At 34.2% G+C, this 17,772-nt stretch overlaps 1 protein-coding gene across 1 annotated transcript in view; it reads left to right on the forward strand.

Annotated features, from left to right (window-relative positions):
• Nucleotides 1-17,772, forward strand: part of ATRNL1 (attractin like 1) — a gene marked incomplete at both ends in the record, with an annotated part of 692,251 nt that overhangs the window by 326,112 nt on the left and 348,367 nt on the right. Inside the window, one exon of the mRNA XM_079717281.1 lies at nucleotides 8,355-8,433. Within this exon, the coding sequence (XP_079573407.1) occupies nucleotides 8,355-8,433 (79 nt within the window). The remainder of the gene's footprint in view (nucleotides 1-8,354; nucleotides 8,434-17,772) is intronic.

Below are 17,772 nucleotides of genomic sequence, written 5' to 3' on the forward strand. Positions count from 1 at the left end.
ACTGCCACTATTTTTCAAAGTGACTGTATCATTTTGCCTTGCCACCAGCAGAGTATGAAGGTTTCAGTTGTTCTACATCCTCAGTGCTTGGTCTTGTCAGTATTTTTTATTATAGCCATTCAAATAGGTGTGTGGTGGTATCTTATCATGATTTTAATCTGCATTTCCCTAATGGCTAATGACATTGAATATCTTTTCATGTACTTATTAGCCATACTTTTATCTTCTTTGGTTAAGTGTCTTTGCAGATTTTTTGCCTATTTTTTATTGTTTGTTTTCTTATTCTTGGGGTTGAGTATTCTTTGTATGTCTGGATGTAAATCTTCTGCCAGAAGTGTGATTTGATATAATTTTCTCCCAGACTTTGACTTGTATTTTTATTCTTTTAACAGTGTCTTTTGTGGAGAAAAAATATTTTAGTTTTGATAAAATCCAATGTATTTTATTTTTCTTTTATAAGTTATGCTTTTGGTGTCATATAAGAACTCTTTGCCTACTCAAGGTCACATAGATTTCCTTCTAGGAGTTTTATACTTTTACATTGTACATTTAAGTCTATGATCCATTTCAGATATCTTTTGTTTATGAGTCTATGATCCATTTTAGTTATTGTTTATGATTGAGGTGTAGGTCAAGGTTCATTATTTTGCATATGGATATCCAATTTTTACAGCCTTTGGAAAAGACTGGTCTTTCTCTTTTGAAATGCCTTTGCAGCTCTGTCAAAAATCCATTCACCATCAGGCTTCCAGTTCCAGGAAACACTACATAAACATACATCTCTCTTTATGTCCCATGGGTCTCAACTGTAAAACCTGGATGATATGCATGGGCAGCTATTTGGTAATTGTGAAAAGTAAGTATCATCAGGCAGATCAGGGAAGAACACCAGAATCCAGAGCACCCTGAAATATTTGGAAGTTAACCATTTATTCCTCCAGTATCCCCTGCCTTGAGCCTCAATGCAGAAAACATCCTGGAAAAATACTCTAGTTCTGACTTGTGCTGTGGAAAAGGAAGCCCTTGAAGCTCAGAGAGTAGGGGAGATCCACCCCCCCAATTTTTCCTCTCTTTTTAAAATATTTACTTACCCCCAATTCCAAACAGTCTTGAAGCAGGAACATTGGCTGCAGCAAAAACGTCCAGGAAGCTGCTAGAGCCAAATCTCCAAGGGTTGGGAACCTTCTACATAACGCGGAACTGTGGGTACAAGAGGGTCAATGCAAATCCATTGCTGTTCCCTCTTCTCTGTCCTCCCAATGCAGAATGTGGCACAAGCACAGAAGTGGGTAGTTTCTGGCCAGAGGATGGAAAAGTGAAGCCCAGAGAACCAGAAAAAGTCTGGGAAATAACAGAGAGAGAAAAGCCATCCCATAAAGTTGAACTTCTGGGATTTTCCATGTGAGGCTCTTATCCTAATTAGCATACCAAAGAATTTGAAAAGTGGCTTATGGTTAGAACTCTGCCCAGGCCCCAGACTGAACCCACATGGCAGACTCAAATAGCAGTGAAAAAGTTTTGGGTACATTGTAAGCACAGCCTACAGATGTCTAAAGTAAAATATCTCTATAGAGAATATCGACATTTTCTATAAGATACAAATAAGACCTCAGTCCCTCTGTGAATTTGATACAGCAGAAAGGGCTGTGATGGAAGTGCGCCATTCTTCGGCTTGGTTAGCAAGTCAAGGACTGTCTGTCAATATTTATTTATAGCTTTAAGAAAAACTTTATCGGGTGTTGGATCTGTTAACCATCCATGTGGAGAAAAGTAACATTTGACTCCTACCTCATACTAATCATAAAAATAAATACCAGGAGAAAAGGAAAAACAATGAAGTATCATCTAGAAGGTAATATGAGAATTCTTCTTCACATCTTTAGAACTGGGCAAATTTCTTAAACAGACACACAAAGCACTTCAATAAAATTAGACTACAGTAAAACTAACAATTTTTGTTGTCAGAAGATGTCATTAACATTGTGAAAAGTCAAGCCATGCAGTAGTATAAAATATTCACAACCTATATAAAGGATAAAGGCCTTATGGTCACAATATATAACTCATATAAATCAATAAAAAGCAGTCTTACAACTCAACTCCCCACCCCCAAAATGGCAAGACACTTGAATAAGCACTTCACAAAAAAGGATAAGTGGCTAACAAAATATAAAAATGTGCTCCATTTAATTTTTATCAGGGAATGCAAATTAAAACCACAATATAATACTATTTACTATTCACCCATTATAGTGGCTAAAAAGAACAAGATAGATGATATCAAATGTTGGAGTGGATGTGGAACTCTAGACACTTCTGGTGGTCTAGAAGTTGGTGCAACAACTTTGAAAACAATATGACTGTATTCTAAAGTTGAGCTTACCCACACTCTGTGATCCAACAATTCCATTCCATCAAAGGTCATGTTAAACATATTTATAGCAGTGTGTTTTAAATAGCCAAAACCTTGGAATAACCCAAATACCTAAAAATAATAGAATATGGGGCAATGAAAAGAACAAACTAATCCTAAAAGAACAATATGGATGGCATTCACCAACATAGTTTTGAGCAAAAGAAGCTAGAAACAAAAGAATGAATATTTTAGGATTCCATTTGTATAAAGTTCAGAAATAGGCAGAAGCACACTATGGTGTTAAAAATCATTATGCTAGTGACCTCTGATGAAGAGGGGATGGGCAAAGTACTATTTCTTTACCAGGGCGGTGGTTACATGGGTATATTTTCTTTGCGATAATTCATTGAGCTGTATACTTATGATTTCTCTGTGTGTGTTATGCATTAGTACTTTAGGAAAGCTTTTTAAGAAGAGCATTTACTACTTTAAAAATATTAAGGGAATTTTGTAATTGAAACTTTTATCCTGACTACATGGTTTCAAAAGGTATGCTTTAAATAAAAGTTGAGTGTAGAAAAGAACACTGTATACATTGACCTTTATAATTTTTGGTACAAGTTTGTGAGATTAAGGTTTTATCCAGGTACATGATTTGTAACAGGAGTAGTTAACCAGGAAGGTCTTCCTTACTATATGTTGCTTGCCTTTTTAATACTTTGCCAAGGAGGCTTTAGAGCACTCTAGTTTCTGCAAAATATTTCAAGAAAGGATTGAAGAGTTATCAAATGTGCTCTTTAGATTTGTAAATCTGTTACCAGTTTTGGGGAGGTTCATTTAGGGTTTTTCTATGAATTTTACATAAATGATATCAGAAGTAGATTTTATGGAGTCTTTCCCAGCCTTCATTTAACTCCTTCCATGTGGCTATGCAGTGAGGATTCCGTTTGGGAGGAATTGATCCCTCACCAGCTTCATGGATGGGCTAAAGCCAGTAAGTGCATACCCTTCAATTCGCCAAGTGATTGGCGAAGAGTGGGCATGTATAATGGTATGTGATAGAAGTCTGGAACTGCGGCATTCGTTTTTGTATCTAAGAGAAAAACAAGCCTGAGAATAAAGCTGATGCACAACAGAGTGTATGTCAGAAAACAGAAAGAAATGTAGCCAGGGCCCTGACCAGAGCAAACCTGGAAGTTATTCTTCCTTTTGACTTTGGGGAGTGTCTTAGTCTGCTCAGGCTGCCATAAACAACTAACACAGACTGAGTTGTACAACAGAAAATTTATAATCTCACAGTTTTGGAGACTGGGAAGTCTAAGATCTGAGTGCCAGCATGGTTGGCGTCTGGTGAGAGCTTTCTTCTTGGCCTGTAGATGACCACCTTCTTGGTGTGTGCTCACGTGGCCTTTTCTCGGTACAAGTGCTTGGGGAGAGAGCACAAGCTCTCTGGTGTTTCTTCTTACGAGGACACTAATTCTACTGGCTCAGGGCTCTACCATTATGACCTCATTTAACTTCAGTTACATCCAAAAAGTTCCTATCTCTAAGTATAATCACATTGGGGGTTAGGGCTTCAACATACAACTTTTGGAGGAACATTTGTAGCATTCTGCCTCTAGCCCCCTAAATCATGTCCTTATTGCTTGCAAAGTACATTTATTTCATCCCAGCAATCCCAAAAGGCTTAATTCATTCCAGAATCGACACTAAAGTCTGAAGTCTCATCTGAATATCATCTAAATCAGATATGGGTGGGACTTGGGGTACAAGTTAACCCTAGGCAAAATTCCTCTCTAGTTGTGAGCCTGTGAAACCAGGCAAATTATGTGATTCCAAAATACCACGGTGGTATAGGCATAGAATAGACATTCCCATTTCAAAAGGAGGAGAAGTAAAGGAAGAAAGGGGCGATGGGTCCCAAGGAAGGCTAATCCCATCAAACTTAAAGATTTGAGAATAACCCTCCTTGGCTCAGTGCTCAACCTCCAGGTCCCCTGAGGTGGCAACGTTACCCCATAGCTCTGTGGTACGGCCCTGCCACGTTAGCTTGGCAAGGTGGCCCTGATGCTGCAGCACTGTGCTGCAGCCTTGGCGCCAAGGCTCTTGGCGGGGGGTATCCTGGTCCTGTAAAACCCAAGAGGCTCCGCCCTTAGAAACTGAGGAGGATCCATCCTTGCCCCCTGGGCCTGTGGTGGGAGTGGGAGCCCTAAAGGTCTCTGATTCCCTTCTGGGTCATTCTTCCCTTTTCTTAAAGGATAAAGCCTGCTTCCAACTGAATAGCTCTATGTTCCCATCCCACAGAATCCAAGAAGCCTGAAAACCTTCTTTCATTCCATCTTGTTTTCTCTGTACCCTTTAGTTTAAACTCTCGGTGTCTCTGCTGGTATAATCCCATATCTATTCCTATAATAGTATATTATTAGAAGAATATTTTCTTTTTATTACTTTTTATTACCAGCCTAATATGAATTTACATAGAAAGCATACAAACCCCTAAAGTGTATATCTCCTCTTCTCAAGGAGGTAAAATCGTGAAAACTGAAAAATTTTATACTGGCTTCCTCTATCATTATAAAAGTGACACTCTTCACGTGTGTCATGAAATTTAGATCAGAAAGAATTTAAGTTCCTTGTGGAGAAATTTAGCAAGTCTTCACTGTCCTAAACTGAATCTTGATCATGGGGGGAGGATACTGTGAATTACAAATTGTCAAATAAAAATACTTTTTGGTATTTAGGTTATGTTTAATTATTAAATGTAAATGAATTTTGGTATGTGTACTGTTGTCTACTACTGCAGACACTGTGAGAGAAACAGTTGACAAGATACGGTGTCTGACTGAATATAAGGGATGATAAAATTGAATGTGTTTTACATTTTACCTGGAAAATAATGGTGAGACAAGAAGTCAACAGAAAGGGGAGAACTTGCAATTTAAGACTTTTGTAACTTAGGCAATTTATGTAAACTCTCCATGACCTCAACTTTCTCATCTTTTAAATGAGTACATAACAGAATACACAGTATATCATGTGTGATTGTGGTAATGAAAGAATTAATGCATGTAAAACATATAACACAGTGCTTGGTACATATTAGTCAATAGATGTTAGTTTTATTATGAATGTTACTCGGGATTACAGTTTGGACATGGTAGATTTGAGGTGATATTTATCTCTCTTGTTAAAATTCTTAAGGTATTATGGTAAGACTTAAATTCAGATAAATGGATCCTTGGACTATATATAAAGTATCAATTCTGACTACTATATTTCAACAGTTGCATTGTAAACCTGGATATAACAAGGGAAGTGTAACTGCTATGGCAATAATTCAGACTAGAACAGGGTTTCGGCACTATTGGCAGGTTGGCTGGGAAAATCTTTGTTGTGGGGAGGAGGACTGACCTCTATATTGTACCATATTTACCAGCATCCCACTTGATGTCCACCAAGTGGTGACAACCAAAAATGTCTCCAGCCACTGCCAAATGTCCCTGGAGGGCAAAACTCTCCTGACTGAGAACCAGTGGACTAGAAAGAATCATGTAAGAAGAGTCTTCAAAGATATAAAGAAGTATTAGAATATAGAAGAAGGAAATGGCTGGGTCATTGTAACCCAGAGACAGAAGCAGCACTGATTAATAAAAGTTAGAAAGACAGCTTAACAGAAAATTTTCATAGTTTGAGCTAGCTAAAAATAAAATGCACCAACTTACGAGCCAGCAGAAGCTACTATGTGTATTTAATTAGGAACTGGATCACTATCAGAGTTGTGCTGGGAATTTCTTTCCTGGGAGGGAGTCTGAACTAAATAATGTCATTGATCTCTTCTAATGATAAGATGCTCTCATTTTGGCAGGTTAAATGACTTATATTTGGAAATGATTCCAAATGAGGTCATAGTTGAAGCCAAGAGAATAACTGAGCTCTTTTTCTGAGAGCAAGAATAGATAATAGCATGGTCTTGTGAATGAATTTTCAGGAATGTCCATAATTTAAAACAAGGAATCAGGAATGCAATCTACTTTCATTGACTCCATAGTGTGTCAAGAAGGATGAAGGAAGCCAAGAAAATAAAGTGTTCAGAAGGGTTTTAAAGGATGGATGGTTGGTATTGTCAACTGAGAAGTAAAAGACAGTTGATATAGAAAAGACTAGTTTATTTAATTTTTAGAAAGTCATGATGAGGAAGTACCCACTAAAATGTTGCATAGTATATAAACATTAATTATTAATATTAACATTTTTATCAGTATACAAATTGGATACCAAATTATAAGACGTTAAATAAGACTAGGTTATGAGGAAATTGACATGGAAGTGGCTACATGGACCACTTGCTCAACAAACTAGAGGAAGCTACAGGGTTAATAAAATAGGGCTATTGTTTTTTATTTTTTAGGAGATGTGGGACTTGAGCACTTCTGAAAATTTAAATTTAGATGAAATAGAATGAGTTTATAAATACTAGAGGGAAAGATAATTATGTAAAAAGCAGTAAGGTACCTCAGTGGTTGATACTGGGGAATATGGAAAACAACTGTTATGACATAGTGTGCAAGCTCAGAGTTCAGAGTTCCCAACAGATGGGAAGGAAAGAGTCTGAGGCTTACGGGACTCGTTTTGAATTTTGGCTCTACCACTTAAACTCTCTGTGGGACTATAAGCAGTTTACTTTGAACTTTTCTGAGCATTGGATTCTTCTTTTCTAAAATAAGAATAATATATCCTCTCTGGAAATGTTCTTATAAAACTAAACCCAGTCATCTTATAAGTTTTATAAGTTTTATAAGTCATCTTATAAAACTAAACCCAGTTACTGTGCTAGATACATCAGTGATGTATCTAGCACAGTATCTGGAATGTGCTCAGCAGTCAGTGGATGGGTGCTAGAATTATCAGTGTCATTGTCAGCATCATTGAAAGATATTCTAAGATTTCTTTAAGTGAGGCAAGGAGAAAAAATATATTAAGGATTTGACAAGAGTAGAAAGTGTCAACATTTACACTGCTTATGAGTGAATCCATTGATGAGTACAAGGATTATCAGTTAAGGGTGAAGACCAGGTTTTTGGTAGTGGTCAGTGACCAGTGAATTTATAGTGGACTGTTCTGCTCAATTCTGGGTCTTTTCATAGCATAATCTTTGACCACAGAGCAAAGGAAGGGAAAAGAAACAGTAATGCATGGTTGGGATTGGTTAACCAGATTCACATAAATCTGTTATTTTGAGATTTGTCAGTCTCAAATTACTGCTAAAAAAGTATCCTCTGTTACATAGTCTATTGCATATGGTACCTAATACACATTGACCACATGTATATACATTGTAATTGAATTATTTCTTAATTTAAACATTAGCATATACAAGGGATTCTCAACTTCTGTAGAACTGATGTTTTGGACAGAATAATTCTTTGTCGTTGGGGGCAGTCCTGTGCATTGCAGGATGTTTAGCAGCATCCCTGGCTACACTCACTAGATCCAAGTTGCACTTCTCTCCCAGTGTGATAATCAAACATGTATCTAGACATAGTCAAATGTCCCAGTGAGGGGATGGGTGGGAGGGCTAAATCTCAATTGAGAACTACAGGAATATTCTCAGATATAAGATAGTTGCTAATAAAGGTAAAATGAATAAATGTGTGATATTTAAATTTATAAAATTGCCAGATCTTACAACTCAATAGCAATTCTAAAATTTATTGCTGTATAAAACCAACAGAATTATAAAGTTATATTCCTTCTGACAGAGAAAATCTGAAAGATAGACTATAATATATATGAAAGAATCTAAGTAATTTTTCTACCTGTGTACTTTGCTTTTACTTGAGAATGTTTTACAAACTTCTAATTTATCTGTTTTGCTTGAATATTTACCAAGGCAGAGTGATTATTTCTATATATTTTTTAATCCTCTACATGTTCTTTTATCATTTCATGACACATTGCAAGTGTTTTAAGCAAAACTTATTTGTGTTTTATTTTCTAGTTGTTTTTTATCCTTATTACTGGTGGCCGCTGTGGTGTGGAAGATCAAGCAAACATGTTGGGCTTCTCGACGGAGAGAGGTAACAGTAATATTACTTAATCTTTTGTTTAAAGATTCAAGCAAACATATGGATCTGTATTCCTTAATTGACATCCTCCTTTCAAATAGAGGTTTTCAAATCAGTTTCATTTATTAAGATTGAGCAAGTCAATCTAGTATTTTTTAAGCTTTAGAGCAAAATTTGCCACCATCATTTTAAATCAGTATCTGTAGAAGCATTGGTTAGTTGCAGAGTTTTTTAAAAATAGTGTTAGAATTTATAGTGGATACCAATATTAATTTTGTTGATTAAATAACCTGCAGTCTCTTTAATTTAGGTAGTTATACTATAAAAACATTATTTTTAAAACTTATAATTTAAAAGAATATTCTGAGCAATAAATATTAATTTTTGGTTTGTATCTTATAGAATTCTTTTTTTTTGGTAATCAGATCTTTTTCATGGGTATCTGATAATCCAAGTATGTTTGAATTATACCTCAGTTTGATACATTTCTATATCAGAATTAATCATCTGTGTCCCTTATAATCTTAAAATTGATAAAAACAGTAATACTCTTACAGAACAACAGCTGATGAGGTAAATATATTATACAAATATAGTTTCCTAACTTTGTATGTATTAGTTAATTGAAAGGAACAAAGAAATATAATAATATGAGGATCCTAAATGTGCAGTAGATTTATTGTTCTATACCTCATATAATGAAAAAGCGTTTCTGTTTTTATTAATATTATTATATTCTATTACTTTTTATTTTTTATAAATTTATTTATTTATTTTTGGCTGCATTGGGTCTTCGTTGCTGCACACGGGCTCTCTCTAGTTGCGGCAAGCGGGGGCTACTCTTCGTTGCAGTGCGCAGGCTTCAGTAGTTGTGATGCGCGGGGTTCAGTAGTTGTGGCTCGCGGGCTCTAGGGTGCAGGCTCAGTAGTTGTGGTGCACAGCCTTAGTTGCTGTGTGACATGTGGGATCTTCCTGGACCAGGGCTATAGAAGCCGTGTCCCCCGCATTGACAGACGGATTCTTAACCACTGCGCCACCAGGGAAGTCTGTCTATTACTATTAATATTAGTATTATTAGCATTCTATTTGCTGTTGCATTTCCCAGTATATTTTTATACGTTTAATTTTGTGAAACAATGTATAGCAGAGATATAATTACTTACCTTCTTGTTTTCCACATATAAGCAGATTATATTTAAAAACAATCCAGAATATTCCAAATTATGGAATTAGTAAGTGACATGAGTTCTTCTTAATTATTTTCCTATTTTCAAACATCCAGTGCCTACCTATAATATATTTGCAAACTTGACACCACTCCCCTGCAAAAAAATTACTTATCCTAATTCTCTCCACCTCTCTGATTTTCTATACATGGGCAGTGCAACATCAGTGAGAATTTACTTGGTATGGTCCTATGATAAAATGTAATCCAATTTAAAAGGAATTTTAAAAATATTAATATATAAATATTTTGCAAAAAGTAGAATTCTGTGTGGAGTTAAACAGTCTTCTACACATGCTAGACAATCTATTAAGGTAAAGTATGGATTCAGGAAGGAAAAAACAAGTGGTCATCAGGCAGTATGAAAACATTCCATAATGGAATAGAGCAAGTGACTATTTATGCCTCTTATCATTAGAATAGAAGTTAGGCTCAGTCAGGGAGCCTGGGTTCTCACTTCATTATGACTAGCAATGTTTAAATATCTGACTTCTAAAGTTTATAAAATGTAACTGTATAAAGATAGAATTGTGAAAACATCGATGTACAACTCTGCCATTAACTAGATGGGTAAGCAATCTAATTGAATTCAGTTTCCTCTAAAGAGAGGTGTCGTACTATATAACTTATTCTCAGTTTGAGTTTCCTAGAGCTCTAGGAATGTTTATATGTAATGACTAAAGTTTAGAAACTATTAAATATTTGAGAAAAATAATGGGAATTGTTCATTTAACTATGAAACTTTCACACTTTTCAAAATGACAAATTGCTTTTGGTTAATATATCACCTCAGTGTAGTATGTAGTTTATTGCATATTATCAGAAGCTCTGGCCAGCTGATATTACTTTAATTTTTAAAATACAAATATGAATTTATTTTTTGATTAGAAGTCAAAATCTAAGTATATGTTGCACATGTGAGAATGGAGGAAAAATAGGAAGGAAGGGAGAACTAGATTAGGGACCTCTGGGCCAGTTCTAATCTGTGGTTCTAAATGTTACTATGTCCTCTTGATAATCCTCAATTTAATGTCCTTCTTTCCAAGTCTTCCAGGTAATGAATCTTTGTTAAAGAATATAATAATATTTGCATTTAATTTGCTACCTCTACCAAAATACAAAATCTGTCCTGTTGAAAGGTCATGTCTTGTTACAATATCATGTTAAAAAATATGATGGGGAATTTTATCATTTTTAATTTTATTAAATCTTTTAAATACAAATTTCTAAATGTCTTAGAAACGATTCATATGTTGATGCCCAAAGTAAAGATGATATTATTTTGATGACTACCAGAGATCTATTTAGCTAATAATTTTTATATTATTAAAAGATTATCATTTTGGTTTTAAAGACCCAATGACTTTTAACTACACAGTTGTAGCTAATATGATAATCCCATTTATAGACTTTATGTAAATGAGGTAAAAATGTGTTTTTATCTCTCTTTATTCAGTTTTAACTATTAGGTTAACACTAATATTCCCCAAAGGAAAATACCTCAATACTTTTTCTTTATATGGAGATGTTACTTTCTCCAAAGCATTAAGACATCAATTATTGTAAACCTCAGAGGACCCCTATGAGTAGTAGAATGATAGTTTATCTTTAACAGTACATGAAGGTTATTTAAAGGATTCTTCCTTCTTGGTATTTCTGTAATTTTGTTATAGGAATTGTATTACTTGCTTTTCTAAATATAAGGACTGTTTTAAAATGAAAATAATCTTTAGACATTTTAAAAATATATTATGTTAATTAAACCAGACATATTGCTTTTTTGTTTTTAACTATTTGAAGGTTTGGGTCTCATAAACACACACGTACATTTTTTGTGTTATAATTTTAATATCAGAAGCCCATTAATAATGTTATTAATTTTGAATAATACCCCTTGAATTTAGGGGCTCTTAAAAACACAAAAATGAAACTATAAAGGACCTTAATTTTAATGTTACCTCTTCATATGGGAGCTCGAAACCCATTTCTGTGATAACCCTATTAAAAATATGAAAGTTTCGTGTGCATGTGTGTGGAGGGGATGCTGTGCTAATTAATGCAAACAATAAGTGGACATTGATCAGTGGAAATATTATAAAATATGAGAAGGATGAGTTTATTTTTATAGCTTATGCTTGTTACAGAGGTCTTGAAAACCTTGAGATTCAAAGGCACCTTGAAGTTTAGATAAATAGTCATTACATTACAAAAACATTTGTAAGGGCCAGGTATATATTAAAATGAGACTTTTTAAATAGCATCGTCATACTTAATAATTTTCATGTTTAAACTAAAATATGAGTTTTTAATAGGTATTAAAGACACAAACCCATTAAAATTTTATAATTACTCCTTGCAATAAAGGTATTTAATCTTATATTTGACGAACATAAGTGGAAATATCATGCATATCTTAATAGTTGTAAGAAGTTAATTTTTTCAGTTAACAGCATTTATTCCCATATATTTTGGGTGGTTTAACTGTAGTATGCCTCCATTAAAATCTAACTGGAAAATCTATACAATAATAGATCCCGTAAGCAAAGGTAAGGTTATATTAATCAACTTCATATTACTGGTGGGCTTGTGTATTTGAATGATTATATTTCCTGTACCAGGAACTCTTATTTCTTTTATTCTCTTTACAGTTCTTTAAAGAATAAAAAATATATTAATATAGATCGTTACCACATTATTTGCTTATACTTCATAGTATAGTATGCATCTCTAATGCTTAAAAATCAATAAGAACAATATTGTCTGGGATAAGTCAGTGTCCAATGAGTAACTGATCTTGTGTTCATGATGCTCTATTTTCCTGCACGTTTCACAGTCACGCAGCATAAAACCTAAATTTGAATTTAACATAATCAATCTGAAATTTGAGTTAAAAATAATAAACTAAAACCCATAAATAGTAGCTCTGAGTGACAAACTACTTTTCTTAAGGCAAACAGATTAACTCCTCTGTTTCATGGGCACAAAAAAACAGAACAGAATTAATATCATTAAGTTATACTTTACTAAGGAAATGTCATGAGTCAACAATTTATGATAAAATCGTCTCTGAGAGTCTAAATTTGTGGTAAATGGGTTCTCATCTAAGTATTATTAATGTAATGCATCATTGTTTACAAAGTAAGTTACTGTACCTCTTTAGAAATACACCCAACTTATTTAGAGAGAGGAGAGTGGGCACAGAGTGAAGAGAGTAACAAGAAAATGTTACTTTGGGTGGAAACATTAAGATTAATTAATTTAGGTACTGTATGAAACTTCTTGTACAATTTCTTCGTAATTTAAGAATCTGTATTTTATTTTTAATAGTCAAAATTGCAATATCTAGATAAAGCTTTCCATAAAACATGTTCCTTTGTCAAAAAAGCAAGAAGTTTTAAAAATCATTATTAAATAATGAGCTCAAATAAATGTCTGTCTTGGCAGTTAATGGCCTTAGTATCAACTTACTTTTCCTTAACATTTTCTGTAATATTATGACACAAATCAATCATTTGATGTACCACTGAGAAAGAAAATACAGTGCCAATTAACTATGGCTCTCTTGCCACTAAGAATATTTGTTTTATACTATTCAAAGGACTCTTACAGAATTACTTAGATATAGATTTTATTGTATATCAACATATATATACATTGAAAGGAAAATAATAGCAAAATAAATTGGGTAAGGTATTACCAAAACTTGTTCATAGACCAGTTTTTCATAAATCACTTTGACTTAGGAAAAAAACATTTTGTTTATTTCACATAGTACCATTGACTAGAGTAATCAAGTTTGTGTCCGTGCAGGCAATGACAACTATATCATAACTGCCATCTGGCCAGTAGTGATTGTACAATTTTATTGACTATAAGACACATCAGACTTCAGAGATATTAAAATGTGAAAACAAAATATGTCTTAGAATATAAAATATGGTAGGGCCTACTTTATAAGGTTTATAGTACTAAATGAGTTAATATGTTCTAAATACCCCACTGCCTGTTACTTACCAGACTTCAACAAACGTTAACAGTTAGTTTGCTGATACGTAAAATAAAGAATGATTAGCAATATATTATGCATTCATATTAGTAACAGCAACTCCTGTATATCTAGGATTCTTTTCCTCCTCCATATCCACTTTAATACAGTGGTTCTCAATCTAGCCGGTCCTTTAGAATCACCTGTAGATCTTAAAAAATATATTTATATATCCCTGAGTGCCACTCCACTACTCAACCCCCATCAGACCTATAAATCAGAATTTCTTTGAGGCTCAGCTTGATGTATCTATTTTTAAGCCCACAATTGATTGTAATATGCACCATTAGCACTGAAACTCTGCTTTGACTTCTACTCTTAGAGAGACGGAAAAACATTGAAGGGTTTTCCACAGAGGAGTTAAGTGATTTGAGCTAAAATGATCTGCTTTTAAACTGATAATTCTGCTGCTGTAGTAAAACTAGATTATAGATAGACACCTGTAGACACAGGAAGACTAGTAAGTAGGTTATTACCATACCTGGTAAGAGATGATGATGGCTTATATCAAGAGGTGGCAGTGAATATGGCAAGAAGTGATTGGATTATGAGTACATATTGAAGATAATAACAGGATTAGATGGATGGGGTGGTGTGAGAAAGAAATAAACCAAGCATAGAGCGTGCAGAAAATGAAGGAAATAATAGAGACTAGAGGAGAAATTAATGCAATAGAGAACTGAAAAACAGCATGGAAAATCAATGAACATAAGTTGGTTCTTTGAAAGATCAACAAAATTGACAAAGATCAACAAAATTGACAACTGACCAAGAATAAAAGAGAGAAGATTCAAATCACTAAAATCGGGAATGAAAGGCAATATTATTACTGATCTTCTCGAGATAAAAAGGCTTCTAAGGGTACACTATGAACATCTGTAGGCCAACAAACTGGATAATTTAGGTGAAATGGAAAACTCCTGGAAAGGGATAAACTGTCAAAACTGATTCAAGAAGAAATATAAAATCTGAGTTAGACCGGTAACAAGCAGGAAGATTGCATTAGTAATTTAAAAATTTCACACTAGATGGATCAATGTCCTGTCTGCAACAACCACATGTAGTGCCCAGATCTTGCTTTCTAATACAATTTTCCAATTAAAGGAACCAGGGATTTTTGGAGAATTGGCCGATTCTCGGACTGGGACGGGAAATACACAAACTGAGCTTGGAGTTTCTTGTAGTGCCAGAATGTAAAGAATTGTTCAAATACACAACACACACACACACACACACACACACACACACACACACACTACAATGATGAGAGTATGTCAAAGGGATACTAGAGCTACCAGAGACAGCTCCCATGATCAAAACAGGAACAATTTGAGCAATAAAATAAAGTAATATTTTATGATAAGCGGGTATATAAAATAAATATCAATGAACCCATACTGATATAAACAAGTTATTGAATAAATAAATAAATGGAGGAGAATTGAATTAGATTGTGTTGACTGTTGAACAGCTCTGTGAATATACTAAATACCATTTAATTTACACTTTAAATGGCTGAACTGTATTGTGTATGAATATCTCAAAATAGCTGTTAAAAAAGGAGAGAGAGAGAAGTTAGGAGGAGGAAGAGAGAACTTAAAGCATGAAGTGTAGATAACTCTCAAGAGGTTTTTTGATTCACTGGGGCAGAGTGTATAATATACTTTACACTGCTGCCTCTTGTTGTAGAGGAATTTACTTTCAGTGCTTCAATCTAAGCTAATCCTTCCACTTGTGCACTGGATGGTCCTCATTGAATCATGTAGACAAGGCAACCATATAGTTGATTGAACTTAAACAAAACAAGCACACACATTTAAACTGGTTATTTAATTTTGATGCTTTGTAATGTAAATGGAATGTTCATTAATATAGTACAGCAAAGCGAGTAAATTATATCTTATTCTTGAAGTCTAACATAGATGCTTCTCATTTACAATCATTTATGTGGGTCAATGTAAAAAGCAAACAGAATTAAAAATCTATTCTTTGTTTTATTTACACCTGCTAGATGACTAGGAACTAGTATGTTCTCTCTTACATCTAAATACCTGATTAGTAAAAGAAGAATTTTGACTTATCAGAAGTTGCATTGCTTTTGCTGAAATAATGTTTTTTAAAGTAAAAGATATTATTTCAAGGTATATGATCTTTTGTATTGCATAAATTATTGTGAAATGATGGAAATAGAATTTCTCAGGATTGTATTCAGATCCAGAATTTGGCACATTAAAAGCTGAGTGTATGGGTGATAGTATTACCAGCATTCCATATTAACATCGTTCATATTTTGTAAATTGTTGTTTAAAATAAGAGAATTGTCGCATTTAAGAATATGCCATAATTTTCACATCTGTATATGAGGATCCCTCTGCCTACCTCCTACCTCCTTCCTACAGTGTCCTCCCCACCCCCCGACTGCATACTTTTTTTTTAGCTGTATGCTATTAATACTTGAGCATTTATATATACTTTTTTATTTTTATAAATTTACTTATTTATTTAATTTAATTTTTTTTTTTTTTTGGCTGTGTGGGGTCTTCATTGCTGCATGAGGGCTTTCTCTAGTTGTGGTGAGCAGGGGCCGTTCTTTGTTGGAGTGCGCAGGCTTCTCATTGTGGTGGCTTCTGTTGTTGCGGAGTGCGGGCTCTAGGTGCGCAGGCTTCAGTAGTTGCGGCATGCGGACTCTAGAGTGCAGGCTCAGTAGTTGTGGTACACGGGGCTTAGTTGCTCCGTGGCATGTGGGATCTTCCCAGACCAGGGCTTGAACCCGTGTCCCCTGCATTGGCAGGCGGATTCTTAACCACTGCGCCACCAGGGAAGTCCCTATATATACATTTAAGCCTAATACATAATTAAGCACTATGTATAATTTTATGAGCTAAAATTTCTTCTCTTTGTGAACTTTTAAGATACATTCTACTGATTCTAGTTGGTTAGAAAATCTGCTTCTAGCAATTTTTTAAAAAATTATGACTGAACATGGTTACTGTAATGCATTCCTTATTAATTGTCCAAAATTAGTTTAGTTATCTAACAGTATATAGTTATCTTAATCATGTACTTAGTATTTTTATTTCAAAATAAAAATGCTTTTATTAATATCAGCATCCTGAAGAATTGATTTTCCCAATAATTCAACCACATTATAAGGGACATAGAAACAGTATTAAATTGAAACATCGAGATATTGTGCACCCTCCATCACTGGTAGTGGTTTTCTGTAATAGGGATTCTCAATCAAAGAGGACATTTCAAAAGAGTACAATTTGCAAAAGCCTCCTCTGGTTGATTTTGATGTCCCCTATAGAGAGGCAATTCTCTTCTCTTTCTCATCCCCAAGAGTCACAGCTGTACTGGAAATAATGCTAAATTGGCATTTGACACATACTGTCATTATCAAGAAATTACCTGGTATTCTTGCTACATAGTATATTGCATTATTTATTTTTAAAGTCTCTTAATATCTGCATAATTATGGCCTAATTTGGTTTGTTGTCATTCACTGAAATGATTAATATACTTTAATTGTAATATCTAGGAAAGCCACTATTAGAGTAGTATTGAATGAACATGGTATTCATAGAGCATGAATGACTCTAATATTGAAAGTGTTAGCTATTGTAGTATATTAATTAATTTGAGTCTGAAATCACTGTTATATATTGGTTATATTACAACCAATACTTTGAACAAGGGCAGGCAATCACAGCTTGATTCTTTATTCCCATAGCTCATGAAAACTCATTTCATGTGGCCAAATGGTTTCTGTTCCTTGAGTAGCTAAGGACAAGCACGACTTTTTTCCCCTCCCTTTTTTTTCTAGATATGTTTTCCATTTCTTTGGTAATTTATTTCACAAAATTTTATTCTAATAGTAGAAGAGAATATTAAGTCAGTTCTCTCTACTGGAAGTAAACATTGGCAACATTGCTAACAAATCAAACATCATTTTTATTCCCTTGTTTGCATTTTTTAATATCTGTTTTTAATAAGTGATATGTCGGTGTTTCAAAATTCAAAATTTGCACCCCTGTTCCCTAATCACTCAATTCTCTCCTTCCCAGAGCCAATCAGTGTT

Source organism: Hyperoodon ampullatus (genome assembly GCF_949752795.1).
Source record: "Hyperoodon ampullatus genome assembly, chromosome: 1".
NCBI lineage: Eukaryota > Metazoa > Chordata > Mammalia > Artiodactyla > Ziphiidae > Hyperoodon > Hyperoodon ampullatus.